General features: G+C 37.8%; 1 protein-coding gene across 16 annotated transcripts in view; it reads right to left on the reverse strand.

The window, feature by feature from the left end:
• The window catches only part of ptprub (protein tyrosine phosphatase receptor type Ub), a 454,717-nt gene that overhangs the window by 145,845 nt on the left and 286,385 nt on the right, over positions 1-22,487 (reverse strand). For all 16 annotated transcript variants that reach the window (XM_087285299.1, XM_087285297.1, XM_087285296.1 and 13 more), the window contains 2 exon segments: positions 16,805-16,979; positions 5,718-6,011 (listed from right to left, as the gene is read on the reverse strand). In XM_087285299.1, the coding sequence (XP_087141425.1) occupies positions 5,718-6,011; positions 16,805-16,979 (469 nt within the window).

Here is a 22,487-nt window from a genome sequence, read left to right on the forward strand (position 1 = left end):
CAACACATGACATCTTTATTTGTTTGTAGTATGACTAAAAAACGAAGAGACTCAATCATGGTCTGAAATAAAATAAGGAACAGTAAAACAACCTAGCTTTTTGTGTGCACTGCACCTTTAAATCGTCACAGTCCGGAGCATAGCTCACTCCACTGAACACCTAAAGAGACCCAGTAGCAGGTGGAGGTCCATCTGTGAACCAGTCTGTAGCAGAAGTGCAATGTTTGTCCCATTCTTCCATCTTTTCCGGCTTCCAAATCTCTATCTCCTCTGAGGAACATTCCTTCACATCAGATCCTGCTCCTAATCACACCAACGCCTCATCAAGCACACCTGGCCGTGTTCTGCGAAATGTCCACCAGTTCCCTGGCTGTGCCCACAGGACTGCGCCTGCTTTCATCATTTTTATGTAGGTCACTACCTAGAGCCGCGCACCAGGATGCAATCTTCAGCTGCAGCCAAAAAACAACCCAGTCATCTCATCATTCATTTCACTTTCCTCCAATTTTTTGGGGGTAAAGTCAGCCAGGGTCATGAAAGTATCTACAGTTCTTGTAGTGAACAAAAATGAGCAGAGAAACCTTACAAGGGAAACCTCAAAACACAAACAAATAAACTAATAAGTTCTTGTTAGATGCCAGCAAGGGATCCATCAATAGGGATTGTCAGTCTGTGTAGAGGAGTTAATGGCATCCCAGGATGGAGGCCATTTTGAGTGGCTCATATGGAGCCGGAGAAGATGATTGCAGTCACCTTTGTAATAGAGTAGGTGGATTCACCTGCTGGATGAAGACAGATGAGCTGACACTATACACGCTAGAAAAAAAATGGATTATGGATGAAATGTGACCGATGGGGGTTTGTGATGTTTACGCATGCTTTATAATCATTGAGCACACCAGTCTAAAAACAAAGGGAAGTGCCTCAACTCACAGAGAGGAATAAAACTAGAAATCACAGTTGAGAGGAAAACAGTTTAAGCTTGTTTGCAAGCCAGCAGAACATCTGGATAGATTTAAAGCGGTTTCACCTGATCAGACTGGCGCCGACTTGGTTTTTCAAATCTCATGTTAGATACAAACACAATCTGATTGAATGTCCGATAACACTTGCATTTAGCATGGACCCCTTTCACAAGATTGTTATGACGCGTTTGGCATATGAAATCCTTACAAGTTTTAATATTCTTATTTAAAAAAACCTGTTAACATTTATATGTATTTATGTATGTATTATACCATCTTTGCTCCAAATGACAAAAAAACTAATTACCGCTTGTGCGAGGTGTTTCTAATTCAGTGTCTGTGGGATCGGACAACAAATTTGAGATTATTCTCTCAGCCGTTATCAGTCTCACATATTTTTTTTTTTCCTTTTTCTGAAAGTCTTAACAACAATATTGTGGAGTTTTTCTTTTATTTTTCGAGCAAATAAGATTGTAAAAAAAATATTTGTTGTATTCTTTCATTCACTGCACTCTAAGTTTTTCCAACTATGATGACTTCCACTACTGAGAAACCCGGAAATGTGAAGAGTCTATTGTCCTTTAAAAAAAAAAAAAAAAAAAAATATATATATATATATATATATATATATATATATTAAATACAATTTTAATACAATTAAATTAAAAAAATTCTACAATTAATACTACAAGCAGCTTAAACTGAGAGAACTGCACCCTACAAGCAAATAATCTGACATCTCCCACGTTTCATGGCAATTCAAAAATAAAATCCAGCAGCGTTAGATATGTTATATCATAGCATATTCATCAAAGAATCTAATAAAAAATATGATTTTACCAAATATATAAAACACCAAAAATTGTTTTCAATTTTAATTAATTTAGAAATGTTTGACAAAAAGACCATCAAGGTCAAGGCCAAAGGTCAAGTTATAAAATCACAAGGTTAGATTTCACTATGTTCACTATGATTTCATGACAACCTTCAAAAGGGAAATATGAGATCCAAAAAGGAATAATTCTATTACAATTTGCTCATTCTCATGTCACCACTATCTTGAGAAGAATGCAAAGAAAGGAGATAAAGTCGTGGGTTTGACCCCATCTACTTTTACTGCATGGAAAAAGTCAGAATTGTCACTCATGAACTATTCCTTTCAATGAACATATATGAAAGGCATAACAAAATTTATGTCTCTCCCTTCCCTTAGCAGCACAATGAGTCCTAAAAAATTGTGACACAGCTCCCTGGAGCATAATCTGAATATCAAGCCACATGTCTTCAGAAGCTAAACCCCTGTCAACCGTGATTAATAAGTCGTCTCAATGATCATGCAAGAATATGCGCGTGTACAAGCAAGCGCTGTCAAACAAATCAAAACTTCATAGCCTCTGACACAACACGGCGTTCCCACTAGCACACTTCTCCAAGCACTCAATTATATCTCTGACTTCTTTTTCGGTTGACAGCAGAATACACAGGAGATTTGAGCATGAACGGAGTATGGAAAACCTCATTTTACGTCCAATCCCACTGATGTGCTTCTATTGAGTCAAAATTACATCTTCAACAGTTCAGCAAATATGACAGCAGCTTAAAAAGCCCCAATATTCATGTGCAGCGAGGCACCACTGGGAATATGATGCAAATACTCCATTTAAAGAATTTCAATCTAGACTTAATGTGAAAGAGGAAATGGAAACAGTGGGAAATTTTGAGCGTCAACGTCTGCTCCTCGTTTTTTTTTTTTCGCCTTTCTTTTGGAGACAAAAGCTGTTTAAGACAAAAACGAGTCTCAGACAAATCTTTCTCTCGTCTTATCTGCTGATGTCTTTTTCTCCCTGCTATGTCATTCTAAAGCCGCCTGTGTTGTCATGCTCTTCCGCTCTCCCATTTTTTCACCTGGCTGCCTCTCTTCGTGATGCTTGCTGATGAATGGTAGGTGTCTGGCATCAGGAACAAGCTGGGAATGATTGCGATGTGTCATTTAAAAAAAAAAAAAAAGGACAGGCAGTGATTTGAGTGATAGTATGTGTGTGTTTGGAAGAGGGTGCGACCAATAACATGTTGACCAGGTCAGGACGGAACCCTCAACCTGCATTCTCGCTCTGGTTTTCACTGGGATAAAAACAGGATCAATCTTCCTAATCACAGCCTTTCCAGTTCTGAAACAGCTGGACATGGCAGAGACTCTCATTTGCAGGTAGAACCGTGCATTACCAAACCCCTCGCTGTTTGTTTTGACAGGCACAAGAAGGCGCCACAGGAGAGATGCCAGCCGTTTCGGTTCAAAAAATGTTAATTCCAATTAATCAGCTGCTTTTTCAAAAACATATTTGAATATGCTTTATGAACTGACATTATACACTAGACCAAATCCGCATGGTGTTCGTTAGTGATCAACATACATTGGCTTTTAGTTAATGAAATTAGATGTGCCCAAACCACTGGTCAAAACAGAAGTGATTTGAAAGATTATGAATGTATTGACTGTGACTTCTGATCAATGGGATTTGCCCTTGCAATAATTCAGGAGGACACACAAAATTGATATATATATATATATATATATATATATATATATATATATATATATATATATATATATATATATATATATATATATATGCCATAATTCTTCATGGCGTAGATACATCAAGGTTCTGGAAACATTTCTCAGAGATTTTGGTCCATAATGACATGTTAGCATCACACAGGTGGTGCGGATTTGATGGCTACACAAGCAAAGATGCAAGCTAAAATTCAACATCGAGTAACATTCTAAACCAAGTCATATTGATTTCCCATTCTGACATTTATTCGTCTGGTGTGGCAAACAAAATCCAACGTCTGATAGACGTCATAGTGGTAACGTCCACACAAGTCAAGCTGTAACATCATTAGATGTTGATATTTGGTTGATTTTAGGTCGGACATTGGACATTGACGTCGGCCTGATGTTTGGTTCTGACGTCAACCTGATTTTCCAACCCAGGCTCATTCTGAAAACGTAGTCCCGTGGACATTTCTGGAGACCGCGAAATACGTCCTGGGAGGTACGTATGTGCAGTTTTTGCACTAGACCGACAAAAGGACTCTGGCGACTGACTACCAGTCCGACTGGCTGAATGATTTACTGGGCGACTGGCCAATCGGCTGACCCATCCTCCTCCTCCTTCCCTAAACTCAAGCAGTTTTACCGATAGACTCACCCCCCGCTTACTTCCCTAAACCCAACCAACAATAAAAAAAAAAAGGCCTCCAGAAAAGTGAAAAGCCCTCGTCTGATTTTTACCACGTTTTCGGATTTGACCACATTATCAGCCTGTTATTAACTTGTTTACTTTACTTTTTGTAATCTGTTTTTGTCTTACCTGATTTCTGGAACCGCTCTTCCCCAGACTCGAACCCGGTCGTCATCCTGGTCAGCTCCTCTTTGCGTCTCAAGTCCGCCAACGTACACAACGAGCTAACCGGACAAACTGGTTGTGGCGGGAAAGCCCTCCACATGGAGGTAAGCGGTCAGCCGGCAAGCACAAAAGGGAACAGCGTCACACCGCCCCGTAGCGTTCGCTTAAAACAATGAAATGCAGCCATATGTACCTCCGGCTACATAATTTGCGGTATCCAGAAATGTCCGCAGGACTACGTTTTCAGAATGAGCCTGGGTTGTGATTTTCATTTCCAAACAAAATGCAACATCCCACTACGTTGGGGTACAATGAAAATCTGACATCATGTTGACGTTCTGTGCCTGCTGGGTTAGGGGCTGTATACACGACAAAATTTCAGCCAAAACAGGGAAAAAAAGGTGCAAGTTTTTTGACAGCGTGTGTCATGTCTGAAAACCCCTGAAAACGAGAGAATTTGAAATGATAACGTGCGCGTGCATGGCATGTGTCTAGGGAGATGTAGATTAAAAGCAAACAACCATGCACAACAATTGAAGGTGTGTTGTAGTGTTGCTGTTGCTCAAGAGTTCACCAACACTTCACTAACATTAGCAAAGTCTGGATTGACTTCGAATTATGACCAACAGCAGAGATGCATATTTTACACACAGCTAATTATACACACACATCAGTGTAAAGCCACCAACTGAACATTGTCTCTTCCCTAAATGTACTGTTTACTAACAAGCTAGCAGCGGCAAATGGGATAAGTAATATAGCATTTTTGGTCCTTCTCATGGCTACATCATTGTTGTGTAAACATAGCCTCAGTTTCATCTTAGCTAACATTAGAGGCACAATTGTGCTCTTCTTGTGCCACTGTAGTTCATCTGTCAAGGGTTGGATGTGTTTTTTGTTCATCTATGACCTTCTTCAGACATTGTTGTGAGTGGTTATTTCAGTTACTGCCGCCTTTCTTTTAGCCTAAACAAGTCATTCTCCTCTGACCTCTAGCATCAAAAAAGCATTTTCATTCAGAGAACAGCACTGATTTGATATTATGTATTTCTCTGATAATTCTCTGTAATAACTAAAGATGTGTTGTGCATGAAAATGGCAGCAACAAACCTCCCACAATAATTGCTACTTAAATCACATTTCATGCCTATATTGATGCTTGGTTTGAACTTCATCAGGTTGTCTTGACCATGTCATGCTTAACTGCTTTAAATTGCTTGCATGTGATTGGCTTATTATATATTTGTGTTAAGCAACAACTTTGCAGAGTTTAGAACTTAAAATATAAAAACTTCTGCATTAGAATAGACTTCGTAATCGAACTTCTCTAGTCACTCACCTGCACACTTGGTTCTGCTGATGAGTGGAGGTCCAGGTGGCCCAGTGCCACCCTCGCCTGGCCGGGTGAGCAGCACACTTATATGGTACTCCGTGTCTGGATCCAGGTGCCAGAGCTTATAGGTAACCATGTTAACCCCAAGGATCTCCGACCAAGGCGCTAGGCTGGCCCGATATTCAATTTCCCTCCGGATGATGGGGCCATCACCCAGAATGGAGTTGGTGTTTAGCTGAATAATCAAATACGTGGAACCCGCTCTCAACAGCTGTGGTGGAGCAATGGGCGATGGGGGAACTGTGACAGAAATAGACAGAAAGAAAGGAGATTATAGTAAAACTCTATTCAGGGAATGAATAAAGTGAGCTCTTACATTATCCTTTTTTCAAGCAACCCCCAAGAGGGAAAGTATGTTCTCTAACCTGAAACTGTCTAATCTTTTCTACCCAGTTATTTAAGCTTATCTTGACCAGACGTGAGGTCAAAGAACATTTGCAGTTCAAACCGGTACAACTACAAAATTGCTAGGTGCAAAGGTTAAAATACCAATCTGGCCATACACATTAAACCTCCAATAGCAGATTCTTTCAGGTCCTCAAGAGAGAGCTATAAGTAAGCCGACAGATGTGGAAAAACTGTGGAAGAACGTCAGATGCAAGGTCACGCTATTTAATGTGTGATTTTCATATCGGCCCCCTGAGGAACTCAGCGTGCAGCTACACAGTAGCCATGATAAGATTGGAAAAAATATATCAAATTTGATTCACAAGGTAAAAAAGTTTTATATTCATATTATTGAAACCCTAACGAATGACTGAAACTTCAAAGGATCTTGAGGCATCAAACAATTAGGGAGAAAATTTGATTTGGAAGGTTGGAAGCGAGGGGTCCAATAAAAAAAAAAAAGACAAGATATCAGCGCTGACTTTTCCCATGACTAATCTTTGGGTCTGCTGTGTCTGCAAGCTTTCTCTTCCAGGGCCAGCTGCAGATGGCAAATATCCAGCTAGGGACAGAGAAAGCCTCTCCTGGGAGGGATATGAGATGGAGTAATAAAGCTCATCTCGTCTGTCAGAGAACGGCTCAGAGAATAATATAAAGTCAACTCGAAGTCCACTTTCATATGAAAAGAGACATAAAAATGAGCTGGCTTTTCTTCACCGTCCTCCATCTTTCCGGCGTTGGTTAGGGCAGATTATTAATTTCACCCTGAGAAAGCTTCTTTCGGTTGGAGAAGAGTTCAGAGTTACTGTGAAAACAGATCTGAACCCTACTGACTGAGGGAGAACAATTCTCATTAGCCCTGTGGCTCCTCTGCATTAGCCCTGTTGCTGTGTAATCTATGGGCCCATTGAGGAACAGTGAGTTGTGAAATGAGTTGATCAAGCTAATTAAAGGACTGATTAGCCTCTCGTTAGCGGGGGCAAGCGTGGGAGGGCAGTTTGGAAAAGACAAGGAGAAGATCAGAGCGAAGGGGAAGGGAAATCTAAGGTGAATATAATGAGCTAACGTCCATGCTGCTATGCTAGCATGTGGGCCTATAGTAGCTTTATGGACTCGTCTGGTGGGGCCAATCTGCCGTGCTTAACTGAAGTGCAGTAATGCATTTTAAATAGGACCTCCTGTCAAAGAAAAAGCCTTCAGGAGGAAATGCCAATAACATGCTGCAGAGGAAATGCAGCTATAGTATTGTCTGAAATAGCTTTAAAGTTCTGTAACGTAGAGGCGCAGATGTGAGTGGGTCTCATTATAAGTTATGCTTCATATTGCAATGTTCCCGAGTGGATTATGCCTACAGCTCTGGTAAAAATATAATGATGAAGTTGTAATGAGTCAGTGTGACAAGTGCCACAAGAGCAAGTGCTTTGTATCTAAGCACTTTGCTGAACATTTGATTAGTCAGTCCCCTAGAAACAGTGCACGTCAAATGAGTTTCGGATTTAATGACAAGATCTGGAGAACATTAACAATTTTATGCCGGAATATAGTTACATTTAAGGCATTTAGCAGATGCTTTTATCTAATCGCGTTAACGTCGCAAGCAAGAAATGCGGGCAGCTTAAAAAGATGGAAAGAGAAGTGCTTGCTCTCTTGGGAGAGAATGTAAAAAAAACTATAAAATCATTAAATGAATAAATAAACACAGAACAAAAACAAACTAATACAAGACAGAACACAAAAATTCCATAACAAACGTTGGGCAACAGCAAAATAAAGTAAATAAAATGACCGAATATTTAAACAAACACAAAGCAGATATTAAGTAAATATAAATACAGAAATAAAATAAAGCGTAACACATAACAAACATTAAAAAAAAAACAGTAAAATAAAAAAAAAAAAATGATATGACAAATGATTTAAAAGTAACAGAAAGTACAAAAAAAATAAAAAATAAAAAAAATAAGTAACATACAGTAGAATAGAGATTCTCAACGGGTGGGCTGCTAGTGGGCCTTAGCAATCCTGCAGGTGGGCCGCAAGATGAAAAAGAACTTAAATATTATATTATAAATATTTTAATTCATTATTCGATATGTCATATTAACATGGTCGCAGTAATGGCATTTTCCCTTTTCTGTGACTGATTTCCTAGGACTTGGTGCAAAAACAGGCTCACCGTTAAATACAGACATAGCTGTAGCTTAAACTTCCAACTGCTACATGCCAACTAGGACTAGATATTCAGCTGTAAAAAGCAAAGCATCACGCGAACGTAAAAGTAACAATGATTAGAGTTATAATAACCAGCTTGCCTGTGCCTCACATCTGTGACTTGTACTGTATCAGAGTCGCACAAGTTTGTTGATTTAAACTTATTGAAGAAAAGGCCCGAATGCTTTGCTGTTGAAAAGATTAACTGAAGTAAAGAATTTGGGAGCATTGTATAAAAAATAAACATAAAATATGAATTATATAAAATAAAATATTATATTATACAATATAAAAATGCATAAAATATGTTGTATCATTTAAAATTATATTTATACAACAGTTCTGCCTTTTTCTTGAATCTGATTAGCTGATTGCCGTGTGATATTTTATACTTGTACCGCCTCTTCACCCTTGTGTAGGACACTCTACAATTTGACAAATATTGCTATGTTGGACAACATAATGTACTTTTGAGGCTTTTTTAGGCAATAATGTGGTTGTTTAGATAGCATATGTAGTTTATTTATAAGGATAGTGCCTCTTTTAAAATATTAATAATTTTGGAGCATCAGATTCAGTGCATTGGCCGCCATCAGCCTTTCTGAGCAGGCCAAAGAAAGTGACAGTTGACGTTCCACCACAAGATGGCAACAGAGACTGCATAATAAGTCCTTAAAGGGAGAAAACAGCATTTTCTCAGTGCAAGTTTCTAACTACAGCTAAACAAATCATTAAAAATCAGGTAAGTGACATTCTGAGTCGATCTGTCTCTTTTGTATTCTGTAGTGCTGTATTTATGCCACAGAAACTGGTAGTGTTTGCTTTGATCTGGCTTTTTCGAGGTTAATTATTCTGAAATCCCAATTGCAACACAGAAACACTGGGAAATCTCCATAGATTAATGGCATTTCATGCAGTTCAGCCTTATAATCTTAAAATGTGAGCAAAAACACCTCTTTTGTCATTATTTTACTTAACTACACATTAAGCTAGAGAATCATTAAAATAGTGGCTCTAAAGTGACTTTTGTAAAGTAAAAATAACAGCATGGTTTCTGCTGTTCTAACCATCATCTACAGCAGTGGTTCCCAACCTGGGGTCCGCGCCAGAGTTCACAGGGGGGGCGCGGGAGAGGATAAGTATTGAGGTAGAAAAAGGCATAAAAATGCTCCACTATTATAAAGGGCTTTGCAATTAATCGAATATCCGATTTAGATTTCGGTTTCAAACGATTATAAAAAAGCATTAATCGAGATAAATGATTATTGCATCATATTTTGCCACGTTCCAGTTGTACACGCTCTTAAATGGCTCTAAAAAAGCGCGAAAAAGCTTATGTGTGTGTGCAGCACGATCACGCAGTCAGAAGCATGCGGCCGGTCAGCATTCACTCTCATTCACATATGGCGAGTGGATCGTGCCACTTCTCAGCCTCACATGGAGAAGGAGAAGGAGCAGTCGACCCTTACGTCGCCGCCTCAACGTGTCGAATTTTGAATAGGAGTGAATGGGAGGGCAGACGTCAAGGTAGCGGCGACGACATGGCGACGTCATATAAAAAACATTTTAGGCGGCGACGTAGCGGCGACGCACGTAAGAAAATTGCAAAAGAAATTGACGTGTTCACACACTGAGACGAGCAGAGGAGCACAGACATCTAAAGTCATCTTAACGAGAGCGCTTTAATGGTCAAATAGGTGTCAAAACGCGGTGTTTAGTGATTATGTACATTAACCCTCATTTGTGTAATAAACAAACGAGTTGAGAATCAAAAGACGTGAAAGAGAAACCATTAAAGAGACAGCGCGCTATAATCCTTCTGCCGCCTGTTTTTATCATTATTAAACAAACACAACGAGAAAACCCTCGCTGCTCTTGACTGAAGGACTGCTGTAGCTAAAGTGTTTTTCTTACAGTGAAGATGCTTAAAGCACAGTTTGTTTTATATTTTTATTCTATTGTATTTATTTCTCTTTCCTTTGCAGGGTGAAAAATAACTGTATGTATACAGTTGAAGTCAGAATTATTAGCCCTCTTGAATATTAGCAACCCTTTTCCTGCCCAATTTCTGTTTCATGGAAAGAATATTTTATTAACTTATTTCTGAACATAATAGTTTTGATATCTCATTTCTAATTACTGATTTATTTTTGTCTTTGCTATAATGACAGCACACATAATATTTTACTAGATATTTTTCAAAATACAAACATTCAGATTAAAGTGCAGTTCAAAGGCTTAATTAGAGTAATAAGGCAAGTCATTATAACGGTAGTTTATTCTGCAGACAATCAAAAATATATATTGCTTAAGGGGGCTAATAATATTGACCTTAAATTGGTTTCAAAATATTTAAACCTTTCTTTATTCTAGCTAAAATAAAACAAATAGAAGAAAAAAATATTATAGGAATTACTGTTAAAATTCCTTGCTCTGTTAAACATAATTTGGGAAATATTTATTAAAAAAAAAATCTCAGGAGCGCTAATAATTTTGACTTTAACTGGCAATGGTTTTGAATAATCGTGATTACAATTATGACCAAAATAATCGATATTATGATTTTTCCCAAAATCGAGCAGCCCTACTATTATATATGTATTTTTAAGTACCAAAAAAATAAATAAAAATCTAAACGCATGCTTAAAATTCCAACATAATAGTGAAAATAATTAAAATAAATAACTTTAAATAATTATTTAAATTTTGCTCACTCGCGCAATCTGCTTGTCAACATGTCGTAAAGGCAAAATCAAAACAAAAATGGCAGAGAAACGTAAATGCAGTGATTCTTCAGAGGCGAAGAAAAAGATTAGACAGTATGACAAAGCCTACCTAAATTTTGGTTTTGTTGAAGGCCAAGACAAGTTAAAACTGATTAATTAATATTTTCTATACATATTACTATATATTAATATTACACAAACACACACACACACACACACACACACACACACACATATATATATATATATATATATATATATATATATATATATATATATATATATATATATATATATATATATATACACACACACACACACACACACACACACAGTACATATGTATGTGCGTGCGTGTGTATTTATATGGTGGGGGGGCTCCATTGTTTGTATATGTTCATGGGGGGGGCCCCAAAGAAAAAGGTTGGGAACCACTGATCTACAGATGTGAATGAATGGCGGAAAAAAGTAGTTCCTCAAACAAAAGGATTTTTACACTCTCTGTGTTTGATTATCTTTTTTGCATACAAGATTATGCCGTTGAACTGTTGTAAAAAATGCAATATCACACTCGCAGCAGTGCGATGTGGCTATATATTGTCACTAGTGGGACACTAACGCACTCTACCTACCACCAGTGCCAATATACAGCCACATGACTGCTACTCGTGTGATATTGTCACAGTCACCAGCGATCTAGCCCATGCAGATCACTGGAGAACTACAAATCTGCTGTTATATGGACTACAAGATCCATTCATGCAACACACACACACACACACCTGCTCTAAGTCTCCATTGAATACACTCCCACAGCTGATGCTGCTCATGGACTGATTACACCACACAAATATATACAGCTCACTTTGAGACTCTCATGGGTCTTGTTTAACAGTATAGTGAACATTATGACACATTTTTCCTTGCCTTGTCTTGCTGTGTTTTTGACCCTCACCTTGTTTTGTTTGTTTGTTCCTGTATTCTGACAGCCTTTTAACCATCTGCCTGTTTATTTGACTATGACTCTGGATTGCCCATATACATCTGTTTGCTCCTGTGTTGACTGTTGCTTAAAAAATAGTATTTTTATTTTTTTATAAAATGCTGTAGAAAAAAAACAGAATAATACTATAAGGCAAAATAAATGTTTTGCTAATAAATAAAGGATTAAAATAAGCATTTTTCTCAAAACAATTAGTTTAATGTGATTTAAAAAAATATGTCAGGTGGGTCTTTATTTTCACAGAAGAAGGTGGGCCTCAAAGTGAAAAACGTTGACAACCCCTGCAGTAGTAGAAGAACAAACCAAACCATGGAACACACACACACACACAAAAACCACCAAAATATAAAACAATACAAGACAAATTAATAAAATGGAATACAACACGTAACACACACACACACACACACACACACACACAAAAAACTACACAAAATAAAATCAAAAAGACAAATAGTGTCCATTTACCATATTTACAACAGGTAGTGTTTTGAACTGAAATGACTGACTGTTTATGTGATTTGAGTACGAGAAAACAAAATGCCTTGCCATTTATAAAAAACGAACAGTACATGAGAACACAAATAAAAGAACAGCTAAAATGTTTCTGTTTAGAATCTCCCAGGGTATTACCTGTGAATTATTGTTATATTTGTGCTTTTTGTTATGACGACATTTAAGGAAAAACACCCTGAAGGTTTCTAATGCTATGCTTCTAGGTCACATTGTAGCATACAGTAAAGCCGTATGTCTAAACTCGCCGTAATCGGATTAGCATGGTGCTGTCTCATAACCTCTCTCTCAGTATGCCTTGAGGACGGATGCAGAAGAACCCACGTGGCTCCATCCATGCCTATCCTCATTCCACCCCTGACTTCTCCATTTTGCTTAAGGGGAATCCATCTGACCGGAGATTAAAAGGTGGACACAGAAAGCAATGCAAATGCAAATGCAGGCTGATGGACAGGTGTCAAGTTTTATATGTGGTTGAAATTACAAATAGGAAGCATTTCTTTGGTCAGATATGATGCTGAAGTTCCCCCTGAATTATTCCCCATGATTATTCTTGGCAGATACTATATCTTGACCACTTAATAATGTTCTAAAGAAGTATTTTTTTTCCTTTCATAAAACAGAATTGAAGTATTTTATTGGTTGGACTTACATTTGTATGGTATAGTTAGGCCGGTGATTTTCAATTCCAGTCCAATTGCATCACACCGCTCGTCTTATTTAACACACTTGATTTAGATAACCAGCTTGTTAGAAGAGAGCTCCGCATGAACAGTATTCTGACTGACAGTCACTTTTAATAGTAATATTACAGGGTGCAGTTCAAATAAACCTTTTTTGTTTATTGCACGAAAATAAAGTTAAACACTTTTTAGCAATAATTATGAGTTTGCATTTCACTATTTTAATACATTTTAAGGAAACTGGAGAATACTGGACCTGTTTTACTGCAAGTTAGATGAGTAAATACATGTTCACATTTTAGAGGATAGCTCACCCCAAAATATTTACAAAAAAAGTTACTTTTAGGAATGTCACACACACGAGACATGTCACTCGTATAGTTTTGAATGGGGAAAAGTGTAACGGTCTATATGGCGAATGAAGCCCCGCCTACTAGTACAGGAGCCAATCATATATCACTATAGTATATATAGTTTGATGTTTCTTTAAGGGAAAAGCTTGGACTGAACGTGTGCTTTTACGACAGTTTTATGGTCAACAAAGGTGCTGGACTCTCAGCGAATATTTGCTTCAAACACATAAGAAATATACAAAAATAATGCAAATATAAATATATATAAATATAATCAAAATATATTGAAATCTGTACATTTAAATGAACCAAGTGCACTTGAAAACAAACTTTTTTTGGTTTTGTAATCTGTAGGAAATGAACACGAGGTACATTCCCATCCTGTCAAATGCACATTACATAAACAAAGAGTCCCTGTCATTTCTGGAGGAGATTCGCCATCAAGATCAAGTTGTAAATTACTTCTGAAGACCAGCCTGATCGGACGAAGCATTATCCAGAGGATGATAATGTGTAGAACGGCCAAAACTGAGGTTGGTGTCGTGATCTACTTTCAAGTGCACATGCACATTAGCTTGAGCAACCTGAAAATATGCTGATTTTGTTTGATTTTGACATTTAGAAATGAAACTAAAGAGACAGATGTTGTTTAATTTCATTGGTGATTCTAAATATGTAAGGTAATCGTAAGCTTAGCAAACAGTTTTGGAGAATTTGATGTTTCCCCATTCAGTTAGAATGATCGAGCATACTGCCCAAGAGGCGTTTCAAAGATGGCCACTAAGTGAAATGACTTGCCTTAAAGGTACTTTGACTGAAACCTGTTTAGAACTAGCGAGGGATGAGTAAAGGATGAATGAATTTTCATTTTTGGGTTATTTATCCCTTCAATCTACAGAACTACAGTAATGCTGCATCCCAATTTGCATATAATCTGTTATAAATAGTGTTCGAAAATAGCATTACCATGTCCCAAAACCACAGTATAATGAAAAAAGCATGCCAAAGGTTCTTGGATGATGTGACATTTCTGGTAGAAATTCAAACTGTAGAACCGTCTGTACTCTAACCGCTAATATTGGCCACAATACACTGTCCAAATGCAAATTGATTAAGCTAAGTTAATAATTTTTACAAATTTAAAATTAAGTTATCCCCAAAAAACTTCATTCATTCATTTTCTTGTCAGCTTAGTCCCTTTATTAATCCGGGGTCGCCACAGCGGAATGAACCGCCAACTTATACAGCAAGTTTTTATGCAGCGGATGCCCTTCCAGCCGCAACCCATATCTGGGAAACATCCACACACACATTCACACACTCATACACTACGGACAATTTAGCCTACCCAATTTACCTGTACCGCATGTCTTTGGACTGTGGGAGGAAACCGGAGCACCCGGAGACAGCACGCAAAGGCAGGGAGAACATGCAAACTCCACACAGAAGCACCAACTGAGCCGAGGCTCGAACCAGCGACCCAGCGATCTTCTTGCTGTAAGGTGACAGCACTACCTACTGCGCCACTGCCTCGCCCCCCCAAAAAACGTATTTTAAATAAATAGTTTGAACAAGCAGAAAAATATTTTTGATCTACAAACTGCCAAACATGGCAGACGTGCGAGACCAACCACCAAGTAAAGAGAAGCGTTGGTAAAGCTGTTTTCAATGACTATTAAGTAATATCTAGCCAACTGGAAAATATTTAAATAATGGTTTCTGTGCGACAACAATGTGAACTTATATAACGATCTCAGGAGATTTATCTGCATGAAAAATGAACAATGGCAAATCAACCTGCTGCTTCATTTCCAATAAGGCAGGTAATTAAATATAAACAAAATGTGGAAGATGTGTCGAGATGATTGACTAGGGAAGTGACTAAGCAACATAAACATTCATTAATGATGAATTGTTATACCCCATAGCTTTTCTGTTACACACTCAAAAGTATGAACATTTTCTTCATTTTAAGGACATAGTACAAGTAGATGAATAGGGACGCAGCATAGGTATCATGTTTACATAATGTACTTGACACATCTGCACTTACTCCTGATTTCTCACCACATGGAAAAGCTTTTAGTCAATAAATGACAAAACAAAGTAGCTGGCTTTACTTACAAAAAAGTAACTTAGATATTTTATTATAATTTAAGTAATATCTACTTTAATAGAAAAAATATTCATATTGAAAAAAAGTTTTCTGATAATGTAATCTGAGTTGTTTATAATGTGTTAACCTGAACCCTGGTCCCTACCACCAACCTAATTTTGCCAAATACAATAGGACATGTTCCTGGATTAACATCTGTCTTGATCCTGGAACAACATTTCAATCAGCCAATCAGAATTAAGGGATATGTTTACCACTTTTGTTAAGTTCAGGCTTACAGCTAGGCATATTTACTTCTACATGATTGCTTTCCAACTACTATTCTCATCTGGTTTTGGGAATAATTTACAGGTATGGTTGGGTTTAGGGGTAAGGGATAGGTATGGAGTAAATTTTCGAACAAAAATGATCTTTCAGGATCAACATAGACGTTAATCCAGGATCGCATCTTACTTGCCAAAATCATGACATGCGGTCCCTACACAGTGTTCATTCCTCCATAGTATAAAGATGGGAATCTTTACTTCATTTCGAAAGACTTGCATTGGCAGGTGGCATGTAGTAAAGTGTAAATGGTACATTGTAACTGGTCTGGCTTTAAAACTCGTGGAAAATACTACAACATTTGTATGAATTATTTTGTAGTGCATTTCATCATTTTGGAGCTTGAGTTAAATAAATTTGTGTGTTAAACTGAAAAAAATATATATTGGAAAGCAGGTATAGAATATGAGTTTAAAAAAAGATTGAATTATACATTTTGTTTTTGTTTTGTTACTAAAAATAAAAAAACAACCGCAAATGAAAGTCTACTTTTACAACAGTCCACACATACAGGATATTTATCTTGCAAAACTGACAATTTCATCACAAAAGAGGACAATGTGTGAGAATGCAAGCGTATAATAGAAAAAAAGAGAAAAGAATGGCTTGGATGTAGCCAGAATCCCATTATCTCATGATGTGCACATTATGGCCAGTAAAATACAGGCATAAAGGATAAAAGAATTCGGGAAGGAGGAAAGAAAACAAGCTGTTCACCTTTGACAATGAGTTCAGCAAAGTTGGAGACGCCGGAGCCTCTGGAGGACTGGGTGACGCAGCGGTAAAGGTCCTGCTCCGGCTTCTGGACGTCCTCCAGTTGAAAGGAAACTGCGAATCGGTTGCGGCCCAAGTGCTTGACAGAACCACCTGAAGACACTTCACCATTGTGCCGCTAGAAAAGAAGAAAAAAAACATGAAAGCTCTACAAACCTACTCATGCGCCAGTCACATGCTGCCAAGCGCTGCAATAAACACTGAATGAGCAATGCATTTTCTGGATGCAAGTTGCAGTGACAACAGAATTTCTGGAAGGACAGAGCCATTTGTCATTAGGCTCGGGACACAGATACTCAGCCAAAACAAGCCTAAAATTGCACTTGCCAAATTACTTATTGATGAAGTTATCAATTATGAACCTTTTATTCCAGGTACACATATATATCATTGTGACAACAGGCTACCAATATCCAATAGGGGACTAAAAAGGACAAGAAAACCACAATAAGAGTACAGTGTGTATGCGGAATAATGATAAATCTGCAGATTAAAGGTAGACGTATGAGCAAAATTCAAGATATAGGACATTTTAATTCACTGTAATTACATAGTTACATGAATGGGTACAAAAAGGGTTATAATGAATAAACTTAACCCTTACAGTATGTACTGTTGGGGATGTTTTCATCCACTCTGGGCTGATTTAGAGTATTTATTTGGCCATACATTTTTCTCTGTTTCAGCTAGTGGAATGATTTTTGGTGACAAATCTTATTTTGACACATATTTTGAGAAAATACTTTGATAAAAAAAAAATAAAAAAAAATACTCAACAATACACTCTGGGCAAATTTGCTACCCTTTTTATGTTCAGGATGAAAACATCCGCTAAATTAAACTTCTGTAAGATGCATCAGATAAAGATTTGTTTAAATATTATTTGCATAAATCTGTTAATCAACCTCATTCCTGATCAAAACTACTAAATTGCTAAGACAATTACAGGATTTTAAATTTTTAATTGCCAAATTTGTAAATTATGTTACTGATTTAGTGAAGAAAACACACACACACAATGACATATTTTCAATATGAAAAATGTAATTGTGCACTGGAATTTTATTTTTATTTTTTTTATATGGAGTATAAGCAAATTAAAGTCTGTGTATGTGTGCGAGTGTGGGAGAGTACAGACATACTGAAATGTGTTTGAGAAAATCAAAATATGCTTTTCAGCTCTCAGAGCTACATGGAGCAAACAAAAACAAAGACTACTATTAACATTGAACATATGAACATAACATGCGTCATTTTGTATTTTTATTTTCACCAAATCAGTGACATCATTTGTGAACTTGACAATTAAAGAGTTAAAATCCAGTATTTTTTAGCAGTTTTGATCAGGACTGAGGTTGAATAACAGATTTATGCCAAAAAAAAAAAAAAGAAAAAAAAATATATATATACATATATATATATCTAATGCATTTTTTACAGCAACATAACAAATGTGCAGTAAATTTGAACAGTGCACACTGGTTAAATACTTATTTTATTCGGACATTGATACAGTTGTGATGCACAATGTTGGATTTTTGCTGATACTTTGGAGCTCATTTTAGTTTTGGCTAAAATATTTCTTTGTGTGTGTGTGTGTGTGTGTGTTTTTTTATGTGTTAATTATATTAAAAAAGGTATTTTCCGGTATATTTAAAACTGCATGTTATGTGATGTGTGCCGCTTGGACAAAATAAATTCCCTCTGAGATTATTAAAGTGAAATCAGTCAATTACATGTTAATTTACAGAATCAGGTTCGAGATTTCTGTTCCCCATGATTGTTAGCTTCTCACAATAATTTAAAACCAGACTTGTGGTTTCGTGAACCCAACTGATGCTTCGTTCCTAAATAGAAGTAACTTGTTTTTTCTCAATTTTTATTATTGTAACAACGCAGCCTTAGAATAAATGTGTCATGGGGCAGGTTCTAAGACTCAGAGCAATATTATAAACAAATCTTAAATCTCATTAATATCCCACTGAGTCTTAGTGCCTGCCCCCAGGGACGTTTATTCTGGGCAAAAGAGCAAATACTAAATTCTTGTATTATTGGTGTCACTCTCTGACTAATTTATCAAACATTTTAGGACATAATGTCAAGTTATTTGTGTATTGTGTATTCATTTTCCAGGCTGTCAGAAATGAGGATTGCTAGAAAACAATTTAACTGACTTAACTATAAATAACTAACTAAATAAATAAATTTTTCATATAATATTTGAGATAAGTCAAAAACATGGGGAAAAAAGTTTGACTGAGAGTGACGCCATAAAAGTTGAACACCAAAGTATGATTCACCTGAATAATAACCAGTGAAGCATAAAGCAGTCTTGAAAGTCTTGCTCATAACCGAATATCAGACATCACTACGTGGAGCTTTGTGTGGAACCAGACACGTCTCCCACACAAAAAACACACTTGATAACAGCAAGCTTTCACTGCGGCTCAGGTAATTTAAGCGAGACAGTGGTGTGAATAGCACCCATTCCCTTTCCCCCTTTCTGAATACCAAGGATACAAAATTATGACTGGGAAGTGCACTTATACCAGCGGAGAGCACTTCCAGAAGGAGGTCTGCGGCTGCTGCACAACTACGTGTGTTTGTTTATTACGAAGCTGCCGAAGCGTTTAAGCTTCCAATGTGGTTCAAGACCACACAAACCAGAGCTGAATGCAGGGGTAATGTGTGGGCAATGGTTGCAAATTTGAGGTTCGCATAAAACAAAGCCAAACGTACAATCATCTGGCTTTGAGAGCCACTCTCTCTTTATTCAACCTAGCAATCACACTCAGTGAACTGGCAGACAGGCAAACATGTAGGATAAACAGAAGAGAGCAGGGGACCGTTTGTTTGGATGCAACGTGTCATACATTATAAATGCAAATAAATTCAGTAAATCATGAATGTTGTTTTTATAAATGTTTGGTACATAAATAATAAAAAATAATAAATACTTTCATTAATTAATGTGTCAATTAATGCCCTTCCAGCCACAACCCAACACTGGGAAACACCCATACACACTCACATTCACACACATACACTTTGGCCAATTTAGCTTACTCAATTCACCTATAGCACATGTCTTTGGACTGTGGGGGAAAACCCACACGAACACTGGGAGAACATGCAAACTGCACACAAAAATGCCAACTGACGCAGGCAGGATTTGAATCAGCAACCTTTTTGCTGTGAGGCGACCATGCAACCCACTTTGCCACCATGTTGCCCGTGATCTTATCATTTACTGCAATATATTCTAATACTTCTTTATTTTCTAAAATAATTTTTAATAATAGATAATTTTTCTAAATTCATATTTTACAGATCAATTAGTTAAACTAAAATACGATATGCAATCAGATTGTAATACACATTACACATACTGTATGTATTAGTAAAATAAGAAATTCCCTTAACTAATATTTTTTTTACCAAAACAAATAAAAATAAAATAAAACTGACAGAAGCAGACCGCAAAACTACAGTTTCTGAAACAAGCAACTTAACAAGTCACTGTTTAATGTTTTGGGAAACATTTTAATAATCTAGATGCAAAGTCTAAAGTGCAGGGCGTAATTAAGCATTAAGCATTAAGGGCGTGTCCGAATCCACTTTTTGCTATTTTAAAGACAGAACAATATGCTTTGCGGCCTGGTGCATGGTCTAGCAGGGTTGTGCTTATTCTCTTAATGAGTTATAGGTGTGTTTTGAGCACAACGTGCATTAAACCAATTAGAGTCTCATTTCACAATTACTTTTAATCTTTACTTTACTCTTTTACTTTCATGGAGTAAGAGAATGGTTGAAACTCACTTCACTAAAGACATGCATTAGTCTCAGGAGCTTGCTCTTGTGGGGGGCGTGATGGTGACGTAGCGCCTGTTGTTGGTGTCCCGGGGGAAATCTTCCAGCCGACACCGACAACAGTTCATCAAACTGGGCTCAGCTTAGTCAGAAGCACCGCTGAAAGTCTCCATCATCCAGGTTAAGTTTCTGGAGGAGTTTATGATCTTACAGAGCTGATGCACCTCTGAAAGGATCAAGTAGTCTCCGACACGGCACTAAACGTATCAACGCTGTTTTTCAGTCTTCATAAAGCACATAAACACTATTATTTTTCTTAATAAAATCCATGTTAGCCATTTAACAACAAAGCTAGAGTCACCAGGGAGACAGAAGCCCTGCCCATCACATGAATATGCATCTGATCAGGAGTGAATTTAACTCGCAAATGAAGCAGATTTGTAGCGCGAATAAAGCGGGGTTTGACACACAAATGAAGCGAGTTAACTCAAATGTTCATGCGGCTATTCAGGGCCGGCCCGTGGCATAGACAGTATAGGCAAATGCTAAGGGCGCTGTACATCCAGGGGGCGCCAGAAATGAGTGGGGGTAAGTTGGTTTTGTTTTCAATATTCCTGACACAAACAGTGATAGATGGCAATAACTCAAAAACCTCTTACCCTAAGGCCGTACTCACACTAGGTACAGTTGCCTCGAACCGGGCCAAAGCACGCTTGTCCCCCCTCCCGTCTCCCCCGACGGCCCGCGCTCACACCATATCGGGCCTCGGCACGCTTACGTCATCGCTGCTGCTCTTTTGAGAAGCGCTCTCTATGGCAAGCCTTTTTAGCATTTAAATCTTTAAAAAACTTATTTAGAGATATCTGCAAATATTTTTCAATGGAAGTCAATGGAGGAATATGACTAGTCAGACATAATATATTTGCAGATATCTCCAATCTGACTAGTCGAATTATAATTATGACAAGTCAAAATATAATTAGAGATATCTCTAAATATATTTATGGATAGTCAGAACAAGGTTTAAATGCTAAAACGGCTTGCCATACGCTCTCACCCAGTAGCACAGTGGAGATTTCTCTAGTTATATCCTTTCAGTCGTTTGTTATGCAGTGACATGCAGTCAAATATTTCGCCAAACAGTCCTTAGGGATGCGGTGACACGCAGTCAGATATTTTACCGGACAGATCCGCCACTTTTGGCGCGCATAAACAATCATAAAGCTCTCGTGCTGCAGGAATGAGGAGGTCTGCTGAAGGTGCGCAGCTGACGTGCAGTGAGGAGTTTGCGTCTTTAATAAACGACGGCAGTTTGCGATCACTGAACAGTAAGAATGATTAATAAATCCATATGAAACAGCCCCTTAAAAGTCACGTATCGCTTTCAGTTTCGGGCTTTGGCGCGTTTTGCACTCACACACAAGCGTACCGTGCTAAAGCCCAAGTGATCCACGCTCAGGCACACCTCTCCCAACCGGGCCAGGGCCGGCCAAGTGAACCGTGCTTGAGCCCGATTCAGCGCACTCACACTTCTCAAACGATCCGGGAAACGGGCCTGGGCATGGGCATGGTACGGATGGCATAGTGTGAGTAAGCCCTAAAAAGATCTAAAGTGTGTTTCCTACAAAAAGACAAAGCTGGTTATGTTTCACAGCTGTCTTTTTCTTTTTTTTTTCGCTCGATTTACGAGCACTGCTCTATTTAGCCTGGGATATGCATTTAGCCTGGAGAACTGAGCTCGCGCGGAGTGGAGCACTCCGTAAGGGACCGTCGGAAAAGTGCTTCTTTTTTTTTTTTGCTCTATTCTACTTGTTTT

The sequence above is a fragment of the Danio rerio genome, chromosome 16, assembly GCF_052040795.2.
Source record: "Danio rerio strain M-AB ecotype USA chromosome 16, GRCz13ab, whole genome shotgun sequence".
In the NCBI taxonomy this organism is placed as follows: domain Eukaryota; kingdom Metazoa; phylum Chordata; class Actinopteri; order Cypriniformes; family Danionidae; genus Danio; species Danio rerio.